This window comes from Oryctolagus cuniculus, chromosome 6 (assembly GCF_964237555.1).
Source record: "Oryctolagus cuniculus chromosome 6, mOryCun1.1, whole genome shotgun sequence".
Lineage (NCBI taxonomy): Eukaryota > Metazoa > Chordata > Mammalia > Lagomorpha > Leporidae > Oryctolagus > Oryctolagus cuniculus.
In genome coordinates, this window is record NC_091437.1 from 158,877,359 (window position 1) to 158,903,143 (window position 25,785).

Consider the following 25,785-nt stretch of genomic DNA (forward strand, 5'->3'; position numbering starts at 1 on the left):
ACTTGGGGATGCTGGCAGGCACCCCTGCAGCCCAGGCGGTCTCCAGGGAACCTGGGGTGCCATCGGGGAGGACTCTCGGTGCCCTAACCGCCTCCAAGGACACACACACGCTGGCTCTGAGTTCCCCCAAATTCCTATGCGTTACCGACATGAACAGCTAAGAAGGAAAGAGAAAGGAGACGCGCATGGCCCCCAGAAGATCTGGCCCTGGGACTTCTGGATGCAGGCTGATGTGGGGAAGGGGTCTTGGCAGGTGTACTTGGGGGTCTGGGGGTGAGGTGACTGGGAAAGGTAGGGCAGAGACTGGAGCCAGGGCAGCCAGCAGCAGGGCAGGGATCTCGCCTGGAGTCCCACACGCATCCAAGTTCAGGGCTGTGGCTCCAGAACCGTGTGCGTATCTGTCTTTGGGTTTCTACACCAGGGCCGGGAACCTTTTTCAGCCACGGGCCATTTGGATATTTATAATATCTACAGGCCATATAAAATCATCAGCTTAAAAATCAGCCTGCTCTAGATCTGTTGAATTTCGAGCCTGCGATCGGTTGTCCTGGCAGGGCTGGACTGAATGATCCTGTGGGCCTTCTGCTGGACGCTCCCCACCCCTGCTCTGAGCTGTCTGCAGCAGGTCACCGGTGCAAGGACCGATCCCCGCGTGCATACCTCGCCAGCTCCAAAGCGGAGTGCCTGTGGCCCGGCGGCGTCACCCATGCTAGCCCAGGCTCGGGCCACCCAGAGCAAACAGGGCAGGTCAGCTCGAGTTCAGGCAACTGAGGGGTTTTCCAGGCCCTGGGCTTGCATCAGAGCCCACAGCACCCCCTGCTCGGGGGCTGCCAGCCCCAGCTGGAGACACAACCCCGGCGCCAAGGCCAGGAGACGAGGAGGAAGAGGACGGGACTGGCACCATGCCTGCTGCGGGAGGCCAGGCTCTGCCTGCCACGGGCGGGCGACGCTGCAGACTGCCGCTGAGCCGGGGGCAGGCAGGAGCAGAGGCTTGGATGGCTGTGAGGTCTGACACGAGTCGCTCAACCTCTCTGGTCTGATTCCTCATCCAGAACCCGGGAATGCAAGCAGCCCCATGGCCCCTTGCAGACAACACTTAGTCACTTGCTGTGTGTGGACGAGGGCGCCGGGCTGCACTACTCACCTTCCCGAAGAGGTGGGACACCACCATGTCGGGCAGGGCCTGGGTCCACCCGGAGATCTGGGGGAGAGGAGCCGGCAGTTAACAGCAGCAAATGTGGGTCGGCAAGACCCACGGCCCGGGCATGCAGTAGCACTTGCCCGGTGTGGGCCTGGCATCCAGGGGCTAAAGAAAGACCCCAGCAGCTCCCAGCCCACCCTGCTCCCAAATCTGAGCCCTGAGAAGAGAAGGCCCCCCCACTGCTCATCACACCCGACTTCCCCTCCTCCGCCTCCCAGGACCCGTGTGGCTCCCAGCTGTTCCGTCTACACCACCCTGCAACTTCTCCCTCGCAGCCTGTTTCCTATCTCAGACCCTAAGACACTGGTAACCAGCTCCTCTCTCACCATCGAGGCTAGGTATACAGCAGGAGCTCCACAGATGCTATTCGGTAATTGCAGGTATACAGCAGGAGCTCCATAAATGGTAGATGATAGCAAGAGCTGCACAAACTCTAGGTATACAACAGGAGCTCTATAACGGCCAGGTATACAGCAGGAGCTCCACAAACAGGGATACAACAGGAGCTCTGCACTGCTAGGTAGGCAATGGGAGCTACATAAATGCTTCGTATACAGCAAGAGCTCCAAAGATTCTATCTGTACTGCAGGAGGTCCCTAAATGCTAGGTCCTTAGGACACACTCAATAATGTGTGCCGAGCGACCGCAGTATGGCAGGAACCAGCAGGGGCGAGCAGCTCAGGCCTGGGGTCCTTGGCCAGCCCGGACTGCCACCTCCCAGGCCAGCGGCACTGTGCACACTACAGAGCTCCGCAGCCCAGATTCTCGTCTAACTGGGGTGCCAGGAACCACTGCACATGTTGACAGTGGCGGACCCCGGGGTCCAGCATGCAGCAGGCCCTCGAGACAGCATTTGCAGCCTGGGATCCACATAGCTCCCCGTTACCCGCCTCCCATATCGCCCTTCCCCCACCCCACCATGTCCCCTCCAAGCCAGCTGTGGCCGATGGCCCCACTCGGAGGCTACAGCCCCCAGCATTCCACAGGCTCCCCCTGATGCCAGCTTCTCTTCGCCTGGCTCGGAACGGCCAGCCGGGAGCCAAACGGGCTGACTGCAATGTCACTTCCCTTGCTGGGAAAATCAAATGAAAAACAGGGAGTGGGCCCCCCTCCCGGAGGTCACACAGGCAGGAGGGAAGGGCTCCGTGTTCTGGCACCACGGTCGGGAAAGAGAAAGGCACCATGGGAGCAGCCAGAATGGGCTGGGAGGGGGCGAGGGGCATGACCCCCTCAAGCATCCGTCCTGGGCAGCCACCCCAAACTTGGCAAAAACACCCTTTCCGAGTGAGAAGCCAGCCCCACTCCGCCCTAGCCTTTGAAACAGAGCTTTGTCCTGTTTCAGTTGGAATGACTTCCCCACTCCTTGGGGCCTCCATGAAAAAAAAAAAAAAAACCCACAATGATCAGTTTTAAAAGATAAACAAGGAACCTCGGGACTCCAGCCAGGGCCGAGCTCCCAGGCCCGCTCACGCCCCTTCTGCCCTCCCCCACCCTGGACCAGGAGCCCCAGCGCCAGGGCTGGTCAGCACCACGCACCACGGGGTCACTGTCACGGACATCCAGTCCCTGGGCGATGTCCTCAACCACCCGGGCCTCAGTTCCCTTCTCTTCGCTGCCACCGGTGGGGACGGAGGATCAGGGGACGGTGCATGGACAGTGGTGAGCAGCACAGGGCAGGCGCCAGCTCCCCATCACCCCAACACTCCGTGGCACCAGCAGGCAGCGGCAGGGGTGGGAGAGGGGGCGGACAGGCCTTGCAGCCCCACGGCTCCTCCGGCCAAAGGCTGGGAACCCGCACGCCCGCCCGCCCGCCCGGGGCCCCAGGCTCACCTTGGAGGCGGCCCAGTCCATCCAGCCTTCGGCACAGGGGTTCACGTTGATCAGCACGAGGCCCTCCACCATCTCGGGGTTGTTGAGCTGCAATTCAAGACGCGAGCTGAGACCCAGCCCGGAGGCCTGAAACACTCGGCACTCCCATGGTCAAACCAGCTCCCAGGGTAATACCCGGAAGAGGGTCAGGGCCGGGCACCAGGCCCCCACCCTGGACAAGACTGAGGGCCCCGAGGGAGGAGGAAGCGGCAGCCCCACAAGAGAAGTGCAAAGCAGATGCCCTGCACAGACCCGCCTTGGGCAAATCACTCCACCTGGCTGGCTAGACCTCCACTTCCCCAGCTGTCAAATGGGTATAGAACCCCGCCAGCCTCATACATCAGACAGGGGGCAGCAGTAACCACGCTGTTACTCCTCGGAAACCCACAGGCACCTAGGCTACAGCCCCATTTCACACTCGGCTCAGTCTCTCCCATGGGCAGCAAAGCCCAGCAAGCGACAGGCAGGCAAAATGTCCATTTCTGGATGAGATGAGGATGGCGCCATTTTTAAACAACTGCGTGGTAAGGATGCAAAGGACCCTGCAGGCCCACAGTAGTAATAATACCCGGGCAGCCATCGGGTTCACACGAGTAACTTAGGACACAAGAGGACCCTGGCCACAAAACAGCAGGTGGCTATCATAGACGCGGGCTGCAGCAGGCTCCCCGGTGGGAGGACACTGTCCATGTGGACGGCCAAGTGCTTGGAGGAGCCTGCCTCGGACAGGAAGTGGGGAAGTCCCTACAGGTTCCCACACGGGAGGCGAGCCCCCCCCCCAATGGCAATGCTGGAGGCTGTGGGCCCTTTGGGGGGCTAACAGGTGGCCCTGGCCGTGCTGCCCATAGCAGGGCTCAGACGGTCCTTGTGGGACCCTGAGCTCGCTCTCATGAGAGCAAGCCTGATCCTGCCTCGCTCTTTGAACCTCCAGAACCGGGAACCAAATAAGCGTCTTCTCCTTTGAAGTAGCCCACTTCCGGATTTTTGTTGTCATCAACAACCAAAATAAAAATGCACAGACAGAAAGCGTAGGACAAAGGACGAGTGTAGCGCATAGAAGCTATGGCTGCCTGCATGCGTGAGGGCACCGCGCCTGCACCCGCACATGGAACGGAGGAGCCACAGCAAACACTGTGCGGGCAGCAGGGCTGCCCCTTGGGAAATGGACTTCGGGGTCACTTCTCTTTCCCTTGGGGCCCTCTGGTGCTTCCCCACCTTTCTCTCTGAAGTCTTGACTTAATTGCATGCATCATGTAACTTCAAAACAATGCCAAAGGACTCACAGCAAACCGGGTCAGGATGTAGGCGCCCGCACCTGTTCCCATGCCAATGATGCTTTTCAGCCTGGAAGCGGAAGGGAAGAAGGCGTGACGGGAGCTGTCACTCTCCGCCCCGCCCCCCTCACCATGACACTCCCGGGGCCCCGGTCACTGAGGAGCCTCGTCCCCCTCCGAGCCCGCAGCGCTGGCCGAGGGTGGCTGACAAGCGGCACAGACTGGGAGCACACCGCCAGGCTGGGTCTTGGAGGACCCAAGACTCCAGACACCGTGACCTTGGAGACCCCGGCTCCCTTCCCCGGCTCCCTTCCCCGGCTCCCAGGGCCTGCCTCGCGTTTACGAGAAGCCAATCACAGCATCCCGCTCTTGGCCTGGGAGGCAAACACTCCTTGGAACAGAAGCGAATTGGGCACATGCACGAGGCATCGGCATTACCCAAGAGCCCCGGGGGAGAAGGGGGGCAGCGCTGAGCTGACACGCCCAGGGTCCCGCGCAGCCCTAGGGCCCTCTGCTGGGCTGGGGGTGCCCGCCCCGGACAGTCACATGCTGGGGATTTCATACGTGTGAGGTACTCGGAGGCGAGGTGTCTGGGAGGTGACGGATGCCAGGGCCATGCTCTGAGACCGCCCAGCCTCCAGATCCGGGAGCCAGAAAACTCTAGAAACCACCCAGCCTCCGGCGGGCAGTGACGGCCACAGGAAACAGCCCGAGCACGTCCCACCAGGAGGAGGACAGGGCTGAAGACAGGGCGGGCAGCAGAGTTTACAAGGCGTAGCGAGTTCATCCAGCCCAGAGCGGGACGGGCAGGCAGGGCAAGGCCAAGGGACAGGGAGGAGCGAGGGCTGCCCTTCTCTCTGTAACCTCTTACCCAAACTGGTGAAGAACTCCAGGGAGCATCTCAGCCAGCTGGTCCATGGAGGGGTACATGTACCTGCACAAGACACCCAGCGGCGTCAGTGGGAACCCACGCCCCGGCAGGAGTGCGTCGTGCAACAGGGACCCACCCGGCCCTGCACCCACACCCCCCCGGCCCAGGGCCCTTCCCCTCTCGTCCTGAGCACCCAGCGGCATGCCTGGACGCGGGCTCCCCCCACACATCTACTGGGACAGTCGCACGCAAAGAGGGGAGACTGAGGCAGGGAGACCATTCTGATCAAGCAGTCAGGGAAGGCTTCCTGGAAGCAGTGACACTGAAGGTGGGGGGCATGAGCGTCTGATGAGTGTAGAGTGCAGGAAATCTATTCTAAGCAGAACACCAGCACGTGCAAGAGCCTGGAAAGATCTGGAAGGGGCCTGGATGTGTGTGGGCCAATGTGTGTGTCGGGGGGGCACTACATTGAGGGAGACTTGCGGGGAGGGGGAAGAGGAGCAGACTTCAGGCCCCTTCTGAAGAGGCCTCAGCTCTGTCTGGAGCCAGCAGCCCCCAGGGTGAGGCAGGAAGGAAGCCAGCTCCATTCCGGGGCCTCTGACAGCTCCTCCCTGCTCCCCAGGGTTGGGGGCACAGCAAGGGGGCTCCTCCTGTGTAGTAAGCGGTCCCAGAACCAGGACAGGAGGGGCCTGGCCGGGCGCCCCAGCCCTGCTTTGCTGCCTTGGCCTCAGCACGGAGGTGCTGGGATCCCCACCGCACCCCCATCCCAGTGGCACAGGAGGCAGGAACTCCCAGCAGGGCCTCCCGCCCGCGACCTTGGAGAAACACACCCTGCACCTGGGCCTCCGCTCCACTGAGCACCCACTCCCAGGGTGGCCCCAAACGGTTGGCTGGGCTAGCTGACCCCCAGCTTACCTGCTGGCTAACCGTCAAGCTATCTCACGGTTTTGATAAGCTTTTAATTGGTGGTCCCAGCCCCTTCTTCTCTGATAAGGGTTAATTATTAATAATAAAAAGAGCTAATAAAAAACTCTCTCTCGGCCAATGCTGGGAAGGTGCCTCTGGAAGCTGCAAACCCAGGAACCTGCTCCTGGTGGTCAGTGAGCTTGACCTTGGCTGCGCCATGGGACCCTGCAGGCCACGCCCACTGCATGCTGGGTGGGGGCTGGGCAGAGCAAACAGGCTGCAGCTTTAAAGACAGCTGTGTGAAGTCAGCAGCCAGGCCCAGAGCCCCGCCCCCCCCCCCCCCCCAAGCAGGGCACCCCTGAGCAAGGCGGTGAACGAGCGAGGGCTGCATCGGCCACACTCGGCACACCGGGAAGATGACACCCAGACCACACTGAAGACAACCAGGCGGCCTGCGACAGGGGCCTGCAGTGGGGTTACCCTCCCTGGTTTTCTGCCTGAGCTTCTGCCTTGCCAAGGCCTTGTCCCGGGTCAGGCCTGCCAGGGTGGGCACATCTGTCACAAAGCCGGTCTCAGCTGGGGGCACAGGGCAGCAGGGAGATGATGGTGCGTGCTGGGCACGGAGCTTCATTGGATGGCACTGCTGGCTGCCCAACAATGGGCGAATGAATGGACGCAGTGCCACGGCCACTTACACTTACAAATGGCCAACACTGTGACCCATATGTGACGTCGGTTCGACCCCAAGGAAACGGGAAAGCTCACACCTCACTGTAATGAGACACTCGCTGAGAACAGCCGCTCAACATGCCCCTTCCAGTGCGCAACGCACACGCACGAAGCCCCTGCTCTCACCCCACGGGGAAGGACGCAGCGCCGTCCTGCTGGCCGGGGGCGTCCACGTGGCAGACCGCGAAGTGCTGGGTGATCTCCTGCATGTCCTCGTAGTTGAAGAGGGGGTTGTAGCAGGTTTTGTCTGCAGGAGCGAGATGACAGGGAATGAGGTGAGGAAGGGGTGGGGGGCCGGTGAGGGGGCGGGCACGGAGCAGTCAGTTTCACTCCTACCCAGCAGGTGCCAGAAGGAAGGCGGACCCCACTCCCACATCCTGCTGGTGACAAAGTCAAGGACAGGGCTGGGCACGCAGCGGAGGTGATCAATGAGCGGCTGCCTTAGCATTGGCGGTTGGTGCCAGGAGGGGCTCCCGGACTGGCTCCATGGCCCTGGTGCACGGCTGGGCTGCTTCACTGACAATCTCTCCTAGCCCCTCATGCCTTGGTTACCGGCCGGTGCACACACACTGATTTTCTAACAAGGAAGAGCTTAGTAGATACAGCATGGACCCTTTTTTACTTATAGCCTTAGACTCTGCCAGTTGCTGAGGGCTTGAGGCAAAGCTGCCACCAAACCGTGTCTCTTCTTACCCTGGGCACCGGCTGGACTACATTTCCCAGATGCCCTTGCAATCAAAGCCGGTCATGTGATCAGCTTCTGGCCAACAAACAGCCATGATGCTTATCATTTTTCCCATCACCCTCCCAGGAGTGTCTCTGCCATCTCCCATCTGCCTCCCAGATGCAGAGCCACAGGGAGGAGGGGCCCGGGTGCCTGAACCACACGTGGAACCTGTACGACAGAACACCCACCAAACTGCCTCAGGGGTCAGCAGTGAGCGGACCCCGTGCAGGTGCCTCAGGGATCTCGGGGACTTTAGAGTTTCACTTCTCTACAACGGGGAGAAAACTGACGCAGGCAGTTCCATCTCCACGCCAGAGTCCACAAGACACAATGCCTGTCACGGCACCGGGCCGGGACCGGCACCAGCACCGGACGGCCCCAAGGGGAACAGACGTGAGATAAAGCAGAAGTGAGGATGAAGAAGAGAAAACGTGGTTTTCAGTGACTCATGGCATCCCCAGCCTCAAGACTGTGATTAATGAGCAGGGGGGAGGAAAATGTAAATCAGGTAATCTAGCCATCAAAAAGCAAAATTTACCAAGCGTCCAATCTGCAGCACTTAAGTTTCCAAAGATACGTGGACAGGAAGGTCTGTAAGAGCCTCCTGAGTGAACAGATTCACTTCCATTCCATCTGAATTTTTTTATTATTATTTATTTCAAAGGCAGAGCAACAGAGAGAAAGAGAGAGAGAGAGAAAGATCTTCCATCTGCTGGTGCACTCCCCAAATACCCACAACAGCCAGGGCTGGGTCAGGCTGAATCCAGGAGCCCGGAGCTCCCATCTGGGTCTCCCACTGGGGTGGTGGGCACCCAGGTACTTAGCCATCACCCTCGGTTTCCTAGGATGCCAATCGGCAGGAAGCTGGAAATCAGAGGCACAGCCGGCACTCAAACCCAAACACTCTGACATTGGCTGTGGGTGTCCCTGGCTCCTATGTGGCTTTTTAAGTAGATCTCATGCATTCTCATCTTGGGAAAGCGGGGAACGTATGTGGTAACAAATTCTGGAATTCTCCGGAACTCTCTATCCAAACACTCCCAAGTCAAGAAGTGGCAAGAGCCTGAAGGTTGAACACCTGAAGACGGATAAACTGATTGTGGGCCAGCCCCCCGCAGGTGCACTGCTGTGCAGTGAAGCACGGATGACACACGCTGCAACACGGGGGAAGCTTGGACACATCACAGAAGCCCACAGCTCATAGGATTCCACTGATGGAAAATTCTAGAACAGGCAGACCACGGAGATGGAAAGTAGAGAGCGGTCAGTCCCAGCAGCTGGGGAGGGTGGGAGACTAGGGAACCGCAGACGCGGGGTTCAGGGTTCCTTTGGGGAGTGACGAAAAAGGTCGTAAAGCGATTAGGGTGGCCACTACACAGCTCTTAGACACAACCCACCGCTGTCACATTAACTTAGGTCACGGCCACAGAAGCCAGCCAGACGGCGGAGGGCTCCCGTGTTCCCACACTGTCACATTAACTTCTGAAAGTCCCTGGAGAGGAGACAGCCGGCTCCCTACCCCAGCCCTCCCTCTACCCCTCCGAGCCCCGCCCGTGGCTCCTGGAAACTCACGGTTCATGCCGATGTCGTGGTACGTGAGGATGACAGGCCGGTTTCCCTTGGGGGTCCCGCACAGGGTGACGTGCAGGGAGCCATGCAGAGTCTCGATGTCCTGCTCCTGGGGAGACAGCAGACATGGGGCCTGTCACGTGGGCGGCATGGTGGCGGCGTGGCTGCATTTACTGAGGCACACACCCAGCAGCTGAGGAAGCCCCAGGTGCACCTGCTGTCCGGCCACCAGAGCTGTGGCCGGCAGCCGCGCCCAGAGCAAGGGTGGAGAGGGAAAGGAGCGGGAGTCAACAGAGGGTGGGGGGTGGGGTAGAGGAGACACCCCCGGTCCAGGCACTGGACGAGGGGACAGGCTGCTCCCAGCCCTCCCTGCACAGCGCCAAGTCTTCACCTGAGAAATGGGGGCCTCGGAGACACGAGCGTCCTTGATTCCCTGCAGCCACGCCTCACCTGCCTCACAGGGTATCAGACCTGCCGTGACGTTTGCAGGGTTAGGGCTGCCCAGAATCCACCCCCGAGTTCCTCGTTTCCTCTGGGCGTGCACCCAACTCTTGCCTGCTCATCCTACTGACATTCACCCTTCCCCCACCTCTCCCAGGCCAAGGCCAAGGCCAGGCCTGGGTTCCACCTCCCAGCTGCGAGGGCATGAGCTGGGTCAGGCCCATCAGGACCAACCACACTCACTTCCAGCTACTGGTGAAGTGGGTTGGACTTGATGTAGCACAGCTGGGAGGACCGGATCTACAGCAGCCATGTTGTTACCACGAGGTAAGCAGTGCTAGGCACAACACTCAAGAAGTGGCAAGAGCCCAAGGGCTCAGCAACTGAATATAGGTAAACTGAATGCGGGCCGCCCACCCAGAGGTGTGGTGACGTGCAACAAAGCACTGATGACTGGACACACGTTACATCACAGAAGCAGCCTGCAGGCTTCCAGGCCACGTCTGTACAAATTCTAGAGCAGGCAAACTCATGGAGATAGGAGGCAGAGGAGCCGTCGGGAGCGTGGGAGATGGGGGTGGGGGGCGAGGTGGTCACAGACACGGGGTACAGGAAAATCCAATCAGCCCTGAGCTGGAAACAGAGAGAAGCCGGCACTCCCCACCTGGGATTCCCAGTGACAGGAACAAGTTCCAACTGCACATAGACCCCTTACTCCCCTACACGGGCTGGGATCGGAACCACCCATCTCTCCCCTACACCCACTTCTCTATGAAGCACCTACTACGTGCCACCCCACTTCTCTATCAAGCACCTCCTACGTGCCACCCGCCTTGGTCCCTAGAGGGTTGAGAAGACAGGCACTCACGCCTGGCAGGGGTGGTGGGGAGGGTCCCGGGAGTGCTGGGAACTCGGGGCTCTCGGTGTGAACCCATGGGCGGGGGGACCAGGGTAGGCTCCCACAGCCCCAGGCCACGCTCCCCCAGGGAGGGGCAGATCCGGAAGGGTGAACACGGTCCTAACCCCCAGGCTGCACTCTCTGTAGGAACCCACGCCCTGCTGTGAAGCCCGCGATTCCTGGCCCAAGGGAATGGGCAGAGTGACCTGAGCCCCCCAGTGATGCAGAACTATTTGCAAGGCCACAGGGCCCACGCGCACAGAGGTGGCCCAGGACCCCGGCCCCACACAGTCACCCCCTTCCCCACTGACCCTAGATTGGATCCCCGAGATCCCAGAGCCCAGCCCTGTCTCCCTGCCTCCTCTCTGCCCCCACCCTCCTTTCCTGCTGACACCAGGCCCTGGAAAAATCCAGACGCTGGAGCCACGGGCCAGCCCCCAGCGGGGGCCACAGATCATCCATGGGGCCTGACCAGGAACAATGAGCCACTGTGGGGCCTGCATTCTTCATTGTCTGCCAGCCCACCCACATGGCTCCTTCTAAAAATAGGCCACGCCAGGCAGTGTCCCCTGGGCCTGTGGACGAGGGCCAGCCCCCTCCAAGCCTCCCAGGCCCTGTCACCTCCCTTGCGGAGGGGCCACCTGGAACACAGCGTGGCACACACAGGACGCTGGGCCCCGCTGCACCCACAATGTCCCTGGCAGCCCTCGGGGGTGGGCAGCGGTACAGGCCTTCAAACTGTATGCCTTCATTTGGGGCAGTCCAACAAGGAAAGGGCCACCTGGGTCTCACTGACTGGCACAGAGGCCCTGTATACATCAGGCGCTCAATACCTGCTGGACTCAAGACCTAGACTCTCACGGGGATGCCGAGTGTGACCTCCTGGGGAGGCACATCCCCTGCTCGGTGTGCTGGGCCATGGGGGTTCACCCGCCACAGTGCTTCTGAGCTGGCTGGGAGCCCCTTAGCAAGCTCCCTCTGCTCCCTCCCCCACAGCATTGCTCACTCAGCACGGGCAGCGCCTCCCCAAGCACCTGAGGTCTCCTCACCAGACACCAGGCCGGGGCCTGACCCCCCGAGCCACGGAGAAGCCCACCTTACAGACGAAGACACTGAGAGCACTCCCCCGAGGCCACCAGCTTGTGGTGCTGCAATTAGATTGCAGCTTGTGGTGCATTAGATTCCTTGCAACTGGGCCCTGGGGACCCTGGGGACAAGAGTATCTTGGTCCCCGCCAGCCGGCCCTCTGTGTTCTAGAATTCTGGACAGGTCCAGCAAGTAGCGTGGTCTCCCCTGTGCCCCACCCTGAGCCGTGCACCTGCACGCTGACACCCACTGCAGGGCCGTGAGCCAGCCCTGGTGCCCGCTCCCCATTGGCCAAAACCAGGAAGATTGTGCGAGACTGAATGAGGCAAATGGAAACACTCAGAACACCATTGTTCTCTGCTGCCCCACAGGCACAGTCTGTCCCCGCCGGGGTGAGCCACCCGCTGTCCTGCCCGAGGAACGCAGACCTGCAGGGCCGCGTGTCCCCTTGCGTGCCCTGTCCTGGGGGTCATCTGCTTGTGCTCCCAGCACCCCTTCTGCAACACCGGAAACAGGTCTGTGTTACATCAGCCAGACAGAGCCTGGCCCAGACAGACTGGGGAGATGCCAGCCTGAGCCCCACCCTGAGCACCTGGTGGGCCAGACATGCTCTCCTCACCCCACTGGGGGGATGTCCCCAGCAGAGCCCCGGGGGAGGGCCCAAAGCCTCGCTAATCCAGATGAGCGCTCCTGCCAGCTGTCGCTGGGCCCAGAGTCCCTGCTGGAAGGGGGCTGGGGAGGGGCACGGCCTTCCAGGCTCCTGAGTTCTGCCCACTTCCCATCAGGGGACAAGGAGCACGGAGCAAGCATGTGGAAGGAAGGGAATGAACGAAGGCTCAGGACGGGCCACGAGCCCATCTGCTTCAAGGGCAGGGCAAACAAGCGGCCCCTGCCAGACAGGACCCGGCTCAGCCACGCCCGACCACCGGGGCTCCGAAGCAGGGCACGAGGGTGCCAGCACTCAGGGGACCTTGCCGTGGGTAACAGCGCTGCTTCCCGGGGCGCCCCGGTGAACCCCCAAACACGGATTCCTGTGGAAACCAAACCCGCTCAGCCTAGCTGGACAACCAGAGATGCAGGTGGCGGCGATGAGAAACAGGAAGGGGATCGGGGGCCACAGGCAACTGCCCGGCCCGCAAGCCAGGATCTGCGGGCGGCGGACGTGCGACGGCGCAGCCCTGGCACCAGCTCGGGCCTTGCCCACGCCCTCACCTCGTCACCAGGGGACACCAGGCGGACCCCTGGGCTCTCCGCAGGCCGCGGATCCCACACTGGACCAGCACCGAGGCTCCCTTCGGAGGAAGCGTGAGACCCAACAGGAAGCTTCGGGAAGAAGCCTCAGCCCAGGCTTTGGGGAGATCAGAGCTGAAGGGACGCGGGCGGGGACGACTTCTGTTGGTGACATTTTGGGGAGGCAGAGGCATCTCAATTTAGCACCACCTCGCCAGCACCCCTTGGCAAGTACTTAATATCCTCAGAGCGGTCCTCGTCCCCAAGCAGGGGACACGCCCCGCCCCGGGAAGCAAGCCCTGTAACACCGGTGACCATGCAGCGGCTTTGGAAACGGCCTCCCCGTGTGGAGGAGAAGGGGTATGGCTGGGCCGCCCCAAAGGTCTCTGCCAACACTGGTCGTCTTGGACGAAAATTCTAGCCAAAGAAAATAAGCTGGAACCCGAAATACTCCCACCCGCGCCACTCCTCAAACTTGCAGACCTGACTGTCCCTAACCTGATGCCAGCGCACTCTCAGCAGTCGGATCAAACGGCCCCCCTCCCTCGCAGGTCCTTCCTGCGGCCACGGCACCTCAGGCCTGCGGCCCGCCCAGCCCACACGCTGCGCAATCTGTCCGGGAAGGGCTTTGCTGCAGCGTCCTGGGAGCAGCGGGCAGAACCTCACAAGCACCGAGCCCACCGTTTGTCCGGAAACGTCACCCAGGCCAGAACAACCCGAACCACTCTCGGGGATGCCAGCTCGCAAGAGAGGGCTGCCAAGCCACCGGCTCTGGACGCCCACAGCCGGGGAGACCCCGCCAGCAGCTGCTCACTGCTGAGCTCCGACTGCGGGAGGGAGCACCTGCCACCCCCGTGGGAGACCCGGATGGAGGTCCTGGCCCCTGGCTTCAGCCTGGCCCAGCTCTGGCAGTTGTGGGCATCCGGGGAGTGAACTGGCGGATGGAAGATTCTCTCTCTCTCTCTCTCTCTCAGTTGTGGGCATCTGGGGAGTGAACTGGCGGATGGAAGATCTCTCTCTCTCTCTCTTTCTGCTTTTGAAATACAAAGTTTTTTTTTTTTTTTTTTTTATGTGCAGACCTGCTTTTCACACACATACAACAAGGCAGCTCAGATTCAGTCCCAGTTCCCAAAGAACTGGCCAAACCAACCACATGAACAGGTGAGAGCCGCCGGCTATTAAGACAACCGTGACAGACCCCCGAGGCCCCAGCGTCAGCTCCCCCTCCAGGGCTTAAGCACAAGCCCAGTGGGGCAGCGATTTGAAACACAAATGGCCAAGGTGAGCCTCGAAGGGTGTAGCCCGTGAGCACCAGACTGGCCCTGGCAGGCTTCAAACCACAGGGAAGCTCCGTGGGCGAGAGCACTCTGAAAGTAACGATGATGCTACAGGTCCCAGAAGACGCGGCGAGAGGGCAGGGGGCGCCCCCGCCACAGGGCTGGCCTATCAGAGGCCGGCAGGCGACAGGTTTCGCTGGGTCTGTGCGAGTCCCCACGTCGAGGCATGCTGGCCAGCCCCCGGGTGCTACGTCCTGCACCCTCCTCCATCCGTAGCTCCCAGCCCTGCACACAGGAGCACATGGGTTCAGACAGCATCGCTGGCCACACTGATGCCTGGGGGACCCCACACCCGAGGCCGGGAGACTCGCAGTGTTCCCATCACACCGGAATCTGGACCCGGGAAGCAAACCCAAACTCACAGTTTTAGACAATATCTCAGCGCCAATGCTGTCACTCATTTGTAGCGTGGAGCCCCTAGTAACAGCTCCCAGGTTGCTAACAGGACGTTCGCTGGGCAGGCTCAGGATCCGGGCTGGCAGGCGCTGTTTCCCCTCCCTGCAATGATCCATCCCTCATCTCCCTCCACTCTGTCGATGGCTCCAACTGTCCTCGAACCCTCAGCCTCTGGCCGTGCCCAGGGTCCCCCAACTCTGTCTCAGCCTGCACCACACTCTGCCACAGCCGGAGTTGCTGCACCTGCTGCTGTGTTTTTCCCTTTCACGCAGGCAGGGCAGTGGTTTCCAACACGAAATCCAGAAGCACAAGGGCTCAAGTTCAAACACAGCCCTGCCGCTTGGCAGCCCGTGAGCCCGGGCAGGTCACCCCCCCGGCCCTCCACCTGCTGGGCTGGGCTGCTGCGGGCGTCAGAGGAACACGGCGCGGACGCACCCAGAACTACACCTGGTGCCCACCAGTCTCCAGGGTGTTGAACCTTTAGTCCGGGGCACACGCTCCGGGGCCCGAAAGCTGCTGCCTGCCAGGCTCGCCACTGTCTGCCCAGCACCTGAGACAACGCCAGGCACAAAGTGGGCATTGCTTAACGGACAAAGGAAGGCGCACCAGGGAAACACACCTCCCGACTGCACTCCGGGCCCGCGGGCTCAGCCAGGCCTGCGCACGGCGCGGGAAAACCTGTTCTCACCTCTGCTTTCCTGGGCAAAGCCTGCTCTACAGGCTGCCCTGTGTCGTGGGATGCAAAGTACATTGGGGGCGGGGGCAGGCTTTGCAAGTGACCAAGCCAGGAGGGATTACCCTCTCAGGAGTAAGACGGCTCTCTAGGCTTCTCAGAACCAATAACCAAGATTTCCAGACTTCCCGCTCCAGCAATCCCACTCCCCACGGAACTGAAGGCAGAGTCAATGCCGGATGTGTGCCCACAGTCACAGTAGCACGGTGCACAGGAGCCAAAGGCGGGAGCACCTGAGTGTCGGCTCACAGACGGACGGACAGACGGACAAGCGAGACGAGGTCGACCCACGGCAAGATACTCAGCCTCGCAAAGGCAACGCTGGCACACAACACGACCAAGCCCTGAGGATGCCAAGTGAGGAGTCGGTGCTGCAGCGTAGCAGGTTAAGGCACTGCCTGCAGCCCCCGCATCCCACATGGGCGCCGGTTCGAGTCCCGGCTGCTCCACTTCTGATCCAGCTCCCTGCTGGTGCGCCTGGGAAATCAGCGGAAGACGGCCCAGGTGCTTGGGCCCTTACCCCAGTGGGAGGGGTGGGAAGCAGTCTCACAGGCGCTGAGGTTCAGTCTGGCAAGGTCGTCAGTTGAGCAGATGGATGGAATGGCCCGAATGTTCTGGGGCCGGACACATGAACGTGGCTCAGACTCTGGTGAACCTCAGGGGCCAGCACTGTGGCGCAGCAGGTTAAGCCACAGCTGTACAGTGGCATCTTACACAGCAGCGCTGGTCCCAGTCCCAGCTGCTGCTTCCCATCTAGCTCCCTGCTAGTGCAGCTGGGGAGTCGGCAGAAGACAACCAAGTGCTTGGGCCCCTGCACCCAATGTGGGATTCCCAGGAAGAAGCCCCTGGCTCCCGGCTTCGGCCTGAGTCAGCCCTGGCTGTTGCAGCCATTCGGGGAGTGAAGCAGAGCAGGCTGGAATCCCTCTCTCTCTCTCTCTCTCTACCTCTCAAATAAGTTTAATAATAAAGTAAGTTTAAAAAATCTTTTTTTGAAAAATCACAATTAAAAAAAGAAGAAGAAATGCTCACCCGGACTGGTATCCTTAAAAAAAAGATGGTGGACGTTACGTCACAGAGCGGGGTGGGGGCAGGAGCGTGGTATCTGGCCCAGCCCAGCACCCTTCTCTCTGCACTCTATCTCACAGATAAGGAAACTGAGGCCCAAGGGGGTGAGCGCCTCGCCCTGGCACCCTGGGCTCGCAGGCTGCTCTTCCTGGCTCTTGGAAGCAGCCTTGACCCTGAGGGGGACGGGCGATCCCAACACCCCTGCAGGAAGACTCAGCATCTGCCGCAGGAGGCACTGCACGGACAGTTCTGTGACGGGCAGGAGGTTGGGGTGCTCCAGCCCAGCCCCAAGTGAGCAGGTTGCCCCCTCCCCCACCCGGGGCTGCCCCCTTACAGCACTGCTCAGTCCACAGAGCTAATGGAGTGAGCGGCTGAACCCCTGTCTTCCTGCTCCCCTGGGGTGGACAATGTTGGAAGCAAGGCCCATCCCAGAATTCCATGCAGCCTTGGACAAAGGACTTGCCCCTCTTCTCAGCCCCTCAGTTTCCCCAGCTGCACCAGGAAGGGCTGGCACCTGTCACCTCCTACCCCCCCCCACAACACCCCCACTGCCTAGCATCCTTGAGACAGAGGGAGACGACAGTGAGCCCCAGCCAGGGGGCAGAGGAGACCCCAGCCCGTGAGCAGCACAGCGAGACATGAGCTCCTGCCCCACCAGGCAGAGCTGGAGCGACTCCCACCCCCACCACACTGTCTGCTTCCCCACCCGAACTGTGAGGACAGCCACTCACCAGAAGCCCCCGGCACCTCGCCAACACCATCGCGCCCCTGCAGGCAGAACAGGCGGCTCTTGGCGGTGACAGGGAGAGGCCAGGGTGGCCCCAGGGACATCGCTTCCCGGTGCCGACTCCCTTCCTCTTAAACCAGTGTAAGGAAGAGGAACCGGAGGCCACCTCAAGACCACGTGCTCCTTAAAGACCAAGAGCCGTGCTCCACGTGCAGGACATGGCCAGCAAAATGACAGCTCTGGGCCCTCCCTACCCTTCACCAGCCAGCAGGTGCAGCCGATGGACTGAGTCACAGGAGACCGTGCAAGCCAGACACAGAGGGACAGCGGTGGGCAGGACCCTGCTCCTCCTCCCTCACCCCCACCCAGGTCCCTCTCCTGCTCCTATTCACAAGAGTGTCTTACGGGTCCTACGGGCTGGGGGCCTGTGTTCCCGACACCCCTTCCCCCAGGGCCCCAGGGCAAGCCCAGAAGCAGACTCTTGCTCTGGTTCCCTTCCCCCTCCCGCAGGAAGCTGGCGCTCAGGGCTCCTGGCCCCTGAGGGTAAGGGGCGCTTCCACCCACCCAGGCTCGCGTCCTGCACCCTTGCAGACGGTGGCCTGGCTTTTGAGCTGCGGGCACTCCAGGTGGCAGAGCTGTCACTAAGGGGAGGTGGCAGGCGGAAGAAGGGAGGAGACCTGCCCGGGGTCGGGGGAAGCGGGGAGGAGACCTCAGTGGTGGCCCTGGGTATGTCCCCAGCTTCGTGGCTCCCAGCCTTGGTGACCCGCAGGCTCTGCGCAGCTGTAAATGCATGCTACTAGAAGCCCTACCCAGAACTACCCAGACCCAGTGAGTGCAAGAGACGACAGGAAATAAGTCAGGCTCCTGACAGTGCCCAGACACACAGCGCAAGTCCAAAGAGCAGAACGGGGCTCAGAACAGGTGAGCAACCTGCTCACAGGCCTGCAGTTTGAAAGTCAGCGAAGATTAAATCCGTGCGGGCTGATTCTTTCACAGAGAAAGAAAAGCGGAAAAAAAGACGCTCTGGGGGAGGTGGCAGGCCGCCTCCGCCTCTGCCGGACCTCAGGCAAGTTTCATGCCTTCCCGTGATCCTGTGCTTCCAAGCCCTCTCCCATGCCTTCCTTTCCTTCCAAACACCAGGCCAGAAGCCCAGCGTCAGGGGGGGCTGGGGAAAGGGCGGTTTGGGAGGGAGAAGGTGGAGCAGGGTGGAGACACTGAGCTGAGGCTGCTGGGAGTAGCTCCAGGCTGCAGATGCCCCTGCTTCCAAGGTCAAGGTCAGGTGGGCGTGGCTCAGCCTGCCCTAGGGCACCCTGAGTGAGCAGCCCTCCTTCCTGCAGCCCATAAGCTCAGCACAGCACGGGGCCCAGCCAGGCTTGCAGACCATGAGCCCAGGACCTCTGGTTCCCACAGCTCTGACCCTCCTGCCCAGCCCACTGCCGCAACAGCTTGTTCTTGGGCTCCTCTGGCCCTCCGCGGAGTGGGCACGCTTCAGGCGCAGGGCCATAAACCAGGGAGAAGGCTGGTTTCACTCTCCCAGGAAAGCCAGGAACATTCTAACCCCACTCCTTCCCATCAGAGACCCCAGGCCCCACTGTCCCGCCCACGCTCCCAGCTCCGCCAGGCTCGGGGTGGCCACACGGGGTTGAGTCTGTCCAACTGTCACAGGAAGTGACCGGCAGCTTCTTCTTCAGCCAGGACTCAGGCCAGCTTCGAAGAGCGCCTGGGTGCAGGCAGCCGGCTCTGTGTACCACCTTACGCCTCTGCCCTGCCCACCCCCACCTGCACCACCGCTGCTGCAAACCAACAGACAGAAGAGGGGGTGGGGAGGGGCGAGAGGCCACGTGCTCTACTTGCCTGCACATCAAACTCCCGCAGAAGGCCGCTGATGGTCTGTGGAAAGAGAGACAGTGGGTTTCGTCACTTTCTGCAGGCAGAGAAACGAGGCAGGAACCTTACCCTGATCACCCACACATGCCCCCCCACACACACACTCTGTCTCAATGTGCCGAAAAGCAGGTGCGCTGCACTGCACACCCCCCCCCCCCGTGACAGCAGCCTTGGGGACAAGTGTCCATGCACTGGCACTGGCCAGATGCGGGGCACTGGCACTGGCCAGATGCGGGGGCGGGGGGACACCAGGCACAGGAAAGAGAACAGCAACTGCTGACCACACTGCCACTGGGGAAACGCGAAGTGACTCAAGGGAAGGATTTCAACACATGGGTTGTAAAAGCAGAGCACGGTGGGATGCACTGAGCCACGGGAGATTGGCTGTGTGGGTGCTCAGAGGACCGCTGGCTCCACGCCCTTACTTTAAAAGCGGGAGCAGGGCATGTGGGCAGAGGAGCCACGGAGAGGTGTGGGCAAGAGCTGTGGCATGTGGTGGCCCAGCTGGCCCACCCTTTGCATTCAAGGGAGCAGCATGCAGTACATGTATGTTTGTGATCTGGTGCACGTGTGTGTTTGTGTATGTATACTGTGTATGTATGTGTGCCTGCTGTGTGCACAGTGTGCCTGTGTGCCCATGTGCACGTGTGCTGAGTATGCCCATGTGTGCATGCCCGTGTGTGTATGGTGTGTACGGAGAGTGCCTCTGTGTGCATGCCCGTGTGTGTGTGGTATGTAGAGTGTGCCTCTGTGTGCATGCCCATGTGTGCATGGTGTGTAGAGAGTACCTGTGTGCACGCCCATGTGTGCGTGCCCATGTATGTGTGGTGTATACAGAGTGTGCCTCTGTGTGCATGCCCATGTGTGCATGGTGTGTACGCTCTGTGTGCATGCCCCCATGTGCATGGTGTGTACAAAAAGTGTGTGCACTCCTATGTGTGCATGCCCATGTATGTGCAGTGTGCAGAGTGTGCCTCTGTGTGCACGCCCATGTGTGCATGGTGTGTAGAGAGTGCCTCTGTGTGCACGCCCATGTGTGCATGGTGTGTAGAGAGTGCCTCTGTGTGCACGCCCATGTGTGCATGGTGTGTAGAGAGTGCCTCTGTGTGCACGCCCATGTGTGCATGGTGTGTAGAGAGTACCTGTGTGCACGCCCATGTGTGCATGGTGTGTAGAGAGTGCCTCTGTGTGCATGCCCATGTGTGCATGGTGTGTAGAGAGTGCCTGTGTGCACACCCATGTGTGCATGGTGTGTAGAGAGTGCCTGTGTGCACACCCATGTGTGCATGGTGTGTAGAGAGTGCCTCTGTGTGCACACCCCTGTGTGCCTGCCCATGTATGGTGTATACAGAGTATGCTTCTGTGTGCATGCCCATGTGTGCATGGCATGTATGGAGAGTGCCTCTGTGTGCACGCCCATGTGTGCATGGTGTATAGAGAGTGCCTGTGTGCACGCCCCTGTGTGCACGCCCATGTATGTGTGGTGTATACAGAGTGTGCCTCTGTGTGCATGCCCATGTGTGCATGGTGTGTAGAGAGTGCCTCTGTGTGCATGCCCATGTGTGCATGGTGTGTAGAGAGTGCCTCTGTGTGCATGCCCATGTGTGCGTGCCCATGTATGGTGTATACAGAGTATGCCTCTGTGTGCGTGCCCGTGTATGTGCAGTGTGCAGAGTGTGCCTCTGTGTGCATGCATGCCCATGTGTGCATGGTGTATAGAGAGTGCCTCTGTGTGCATGCCCATGTGTGCATGGTGTGTAGAGAGTGCCTCTGTGTGCATGCCCATGTGTGCATGGTGTGTAGAGAGTACCTGTGTGCACGCCCATGTGTGCATGGCATGTGTGGAGAGTGCTCGTGTGTGCACACATGTGCACGGGATGTGGGGGCATCTGCACTCACCTCCCCTTTCTCCACCAAAGGCTTCACCTCCGCGAGGTCCACGTCCTGCAGCTCCCGAGACATGTCCGTCTCTGCTCTCACTGCCTGTAAGGAGATAAAGGCCCAGAGGTCAGCGCGTCCTCCTGAGACGCCTCCTGCAGGAAGCAAATCCGAGCCCAGGGAGCGAGACGGGCTCCACTCTGCCCAGCGGCTCGTCCACCCTGCACAGGCATCACGAGTGTCGGGGAGGCCCTCGTGCCCACTGCCCCACACCAGGATCCCTGTGGGGTCACAGACACAGCTACCTTCCCAATTAAATGGATGGACCGGGACTCAAAACTGGGTCCCCACATCAACTCCAAGTCCACCCACCACACCCAGGGGGCTCCTTGCAGCCTTCTGCAATGGGTCCCATGTCACTGATGCCCGTGTCAGGCAGTCCCAGACTGACAGCTGAAGGTCACGCACATGGACCCAGTGCAGAGAACACGTGTGTACACACACACTCGCATCCCACAGCTGCCTTTGTACAGGACCCCCCAGCTGCCTACCGAGAGAGAAGAGGGCCAGGGCACAGGGACAATGTGAAGCCAGAGGTGACAGGCCCGGAGAGCTCCCTGGGGCTCTGAAAGGAGAGAGCTGGGAGGCAGAAAGCACTTCATGACCCCTCCTCGTCTGACCTAGGCAGGTGCAGGACAGGAAATGAAAGGTGGATTGGCGAGGAGCCAGGATGAGCATGGAAAGCCGCCACCACCCCGTTCTTGGAGGGCAGGGCTTGGGCAGCGTGGGACTTTCCCCTGGTCACGGCCCCACGAGCTTCCTGTGGGCTTCAGGGCCAGCAGCGTTGACTCCCTCAGATCTGGTCAAGAAGGGAAGGGCTGGGTGCCCACCAATGCCTGGGGGACGACCCCTCCCCCCCCAAAAAAGGAAGTGACAGGAGGGAGAGGCTCGGGCCACCCACCCATTATGCAGAGGAAGACCTAAACTGGCAAACTCCGTGAGAAACAGCTGACCCCTTCCAGAGTGGGGGCCCGGGGCTCCCGGCTGCCTGAGGAAGGTTTGAACCTCGGCGCCCCAGTCCAGGGCACCTCTGAGGGCCCGTGCGACACGAGGCAGAGGTCAGTGAGCGGCCGTGGCATCCCGTGGGCGGGTCCTGCTGGCCACTGGAGGCCCCACTCTGCGGCCTGGAGAGAGCTCCCCAGCAGATAAGCAGCCCATAAGGCTGCCTTTATGAGGCCCCTGGAGTCCGGGCTCCAGAACATTCCGAAAACAAAGTCGGTTTTATGTTTGTCAGCATTCCTGGGCAGCCTCCAGCTCAGAGGCAGGGGTTTCAAAGGCCAGGGTCTGTTGGGTTTGCAAATTCAGCGTGTTCGTGGTCCCGAGACCCTGGCCTGTGGGACACCTCGCCCACGCAGCTGAGGGGGCTGGCCAGAAACCCTGGCCTCACCAAGCCACATGCTGAGAGCCTAAGGACTGTGCGCTTCACAGAGCCTCTGACCCTGGGCTCGGCCGGGAAGCCTGGGGGTGCAGGGCAGGCTGGAGCCCGCCCTCCCCGACGTGGCCCGGGTGGCCCAGGTGGTGAGCTCCCCGGGCAGGGAGCCTCCCCCTGGTTCCCTGTCCACCTCTCGCTGCTGGCATCACACCAGGTGCAGGCCGGCCACAGTGCGGTCCCTGCACAGATGGGCCGGGCGGTTTTAGAGCAAAGCTCTCCTCTAGCCTGCCCTTGAGCCGGCACTAAGCCATGAGCGTGAAACAACTTGGAAGCCAGTCCACCTGCCCGAGGACGACGGGCGGCAGCTCAGCCCGGTTTAGTCTGCTCCCCTTGGCTTTCAGATCACACGGTCAGCCTCCCAGGCCATCCCCTCCCTCAGAACACAAGGGAGACACGTCCAGCCATCCTGGTGTGCCAGACGTGCACCTGCTGAGAAACCTTCACTCCCCCCTCCCCCCGACCTTCCTACAGCTTAGTTTCCTAGCCCAAAGAGGCAGCGAGTTGAAAAGTGACCAAGTCTTCTAGAAACACCAGGTTCTCACCCGATCTGCTTTCGGGGGGGGGGGGGGGGGAACACACCTGGCCCAGCCCCTTTCTTTAGCAAACTCAGGGTCCTGGGAGGCTGGGAGGTGCGGCCCCTGAGGACTGAGGCCACCGCGGCACTTGCCCCAAGCAGGGGTGCTTCTGACTCCCCTGGGGACATCTGGCCATGTCTGGGGACACTTCTGACGGTCACAACGGGGGGACTGCTACCGGCATGGAGTGGGCAGATGCCACTGAGCTGCTGAGCCTCCTACAGCATCCGGGACAGCCGCTGGCACAAAGAACCAACCCAAATGGCGTCGGAGCCTCGGCACAGCTGCCGGTCTACATCCACAACCATCCAGGAAGCCAGTAAAGCAGAGGAGCCTCAACTTTTGTCCCCTGGGGGAGCTTGCGTGTTCAAAAACACCAGCATCCTGCCAGGGGCTCTGCCGGGTCCAGGCCACCCCATCCCACCCCCGAGTAACCAGGGCTGCCTTCTCCTGGGGCCACACAAGGGCTTCTCTGCACCTTGCACCGCACAGGCCACAAAAGCTGCTCCTTCGCGTCCTCCTGACGCGGGAGGTCTGGCCACGAAGCAGAGTCCGAAACCCCGATATTCTTCGGGCAGCAGGCTCTTCGCACCCCACACGGAGCCAAACCCGGGAGTCACCCACGCTGGCTGCGTGGCCTGGGACCGACTTCCTACCAGGTCTGTGAAGTGGGCAGCAGCAAGCAGGCCCGGCCCTGCCCCAGGCAGCCCACTCTGCAGGCTGCAGCCCGGCCCTGTGTCCCACCAGGGCGGTGCCTCCTGTGTCTCCAGCGGCGACTCCACCCTGCACTACTGACGCACAGGCCAGGGAACTGTTTGCTGTGGAGCGCGGCAGGTTCAGCAGCTCCGCTGGCCCCTGCCAATCACGCCGCTGTGATAATGGAGAACAACTACAGATTGGCCGCGTGCACCCTGGGTACACAGCCAGCCCCGGTGGGGAACGGCGCACCATGGCAGTTCCTGGTGCGAGTCCTACGCCCAGCTCCTAATCTAGCACGCACACACCCACTCAAGGCCATGTTCACAGTCTCACACACTCTCCCCCGTGCACGCACTCACGTGTCTGCTCATACACGCACTCACACAGACTCACACACACTCCTGGTTTGCTCATACACCTTCTCACCCACGTTCTTACATACACACACACACACACACATACACACACCACCATCCATGTCCGGCAATCTCCTCCTAGCGCTTCTTGTCTGGGATTCAGTCACTGCCAACAGCGTGAGGGTCCTTGTAAGGGTCATCCTGGCACAAGATGCAGCTGGCCAGATGTGTGGCCTCCTCCACTGCCCATCATATGCTGGAGTCCCTCCCTGCCCGGCAACCCAGAGGCTCCTGGCCTCAACTCAGCAGGTACAACAGGCCAGGCCCAGCCTTTCCCTGAGCATGAACTCCACCCTGGACTCCAGGCCTTCGCACCCACTACTGCCCTTAGAAAGTCCTAGTTACAGAGTGTCAGTCCCGGGGCCGGCGCTGTGGCATAGCAGGCTAAGCCTCCCCACTGTGGTGCCATCAATATCATATGGTGCTGGTTGGTATCCCAGCTGTTCCTCTTCCAATCCAGTTCTCTGCTGTGGCCTAGGAAAGCAACAGAAGATGGTCCAAGTGCTTGGACCTCTGCACCTGCGTGGGAGACCCAAAAGAAGCTCCAGGCTCCCAGCTTCAGATCATCCCAGCTCCGGCCGTTGTAGCCATCTGGGGAGTGAACCAGTGGATGGAAGACCTCTCTCTCTGCCTTTCCCTCTCTGTCTGTAACTCTCTCTCAAATAAATAAATAATGTCAGTTCCCAGGACGGGAAAGGGCCAGAGCGACAGCTCCATGGGGATGGGTTAGGTGACTGGGCGCAGCCACACACAGCAGGACAATGCAGAGCTGACTCCCAGCCCGCCTGCTGCACCTCGGCCAATGACCTGCTGACCCACGTCTCCCAGGTCATCTTGGCCCCCTAAGAAGCCCCTCTAGAAAGAAAATTAGGTCAGGGTGCATCTCCTACTAAAACCTGCTTAACAGCAGGGCTCCAGGCCACTCCACCAGCTCTGAGCCTGGCTTCTAATACCCTTTCTCCCTCAGCTACTTGTCCCACCAAGGTAAGAGACATAAAGGCCAAGGTCAGAGACGTGAAGGGTAGCCAGAGGAAAAGAGGGGGGGGTGCTCCCTTTCTTAGCTCTGGCATCCTGAACAAGTTCCCACCTGCTGGCTTGATCTGCTCTAAGATGGGCATGATAACCCCAGCTCCCAGCTCCCGGCTCCCGGCTCCAGGGGAGCCAAGTCACAGCCCACAGGATCCGGCAAACTGCTGCCTAACCAGTGCCCTCCCTCTCCCAGGACACGTGCGAGGACACGACCTGCGTTTGACACATGGTGAGTATCCCCAAGGAGGACACACCCACAGGAGATATGCAGCAAATGCCACACAGGTTTCTGGCTCTCAGACCCTGAGAGCCACCACCCCCAGGGGCTCCTCTGAATCAGCCCAGTCAGTGGATGAGTAACCATGGGCCAAGAGGGCCGGGCAAGTCTTCTTTCTGGTTCAGCAGCCTGGGAGACAGTCAGTCGGTGATCACCTGAACCTCAAGAGCTCCATGCAAAGCCAAGGGAAGGGCAGAACACAACGGGGCCAGGGAGGGCAGCGACCCGGGCGTCTCAGGCCATCCGAGTCATTACCCAGTGACCGGGGCACCGAGAGGACACACAGAGCCTCAGCCTCTCCCGAGGCCTCGGTGGGCAGCTGAAGCACCGGCTGGAGGGCCCCAGGCACGCCACCTTCTTGCTATGTGACTCTGAGCAAGCCAATACATTTCTGGGCCTCAGCTCTCCACCTGCAAGGCCCCGGACCCCTTCACACAGCACCAGCAGGAAGGCACCACTGAACAGACAGGAAA

The 25,785-nt window shown here is 60.8% G+C and overlaps 1 protein-coding gene across 2 annotated transcripts in view; it reads right to left on the reverse strand.

The window, feature by feature from the left end:
* The window catches only part of NDRG1 (N-myc downstream regulated 1), a 45,145-nt gene that overhangs the window by 12,579 nt on the left and 6,781 nt on the right, over nt 1-25,785 (reverse strand). The window contains exons 2-9 of one of the 2 annotated variants that reach the window (XM_002710623.5): nt 20,846-20,929; nt 18,914-18,949; nt 9,150-9,255; nt 6,977-7,097; nt 5,216-5,278; nt 4,354-4,414; nt 3,032-3,118; nt 1,145-1,201 (exon numbers count right to left, since the gene is read on the reverse strand). In XM_002710623.5, the coding sequence (XP_002710669.2) occupies nt 1,145-1,201; nt 3,032-3,118; nt 4,354-4,414; nt 5,216-5,278; nt 6,977-7,097; nt 9,150-9,255; nt 18,914-18,949; nt 20,846-20,908 (594 nt within the window). In that variant the 5' untranslated portion in view covers nt 20,909-20,929. Of the gene's footprint in view, nt 1-1,144; nt 1,202-3,031; nt 3,119-4,353; nt 4,415-5,215; nt 5,279-6,976; nt 7,098-9,149; nt 9,256-9,537; nt 9,618-9,830; nt 9,980-18,913; nt 18,950-20,845; nt 20,930-25,785 lie in introns of those variants that run through there. The other variant, XM_017341543.3, reaches the window with a different exon arrangement.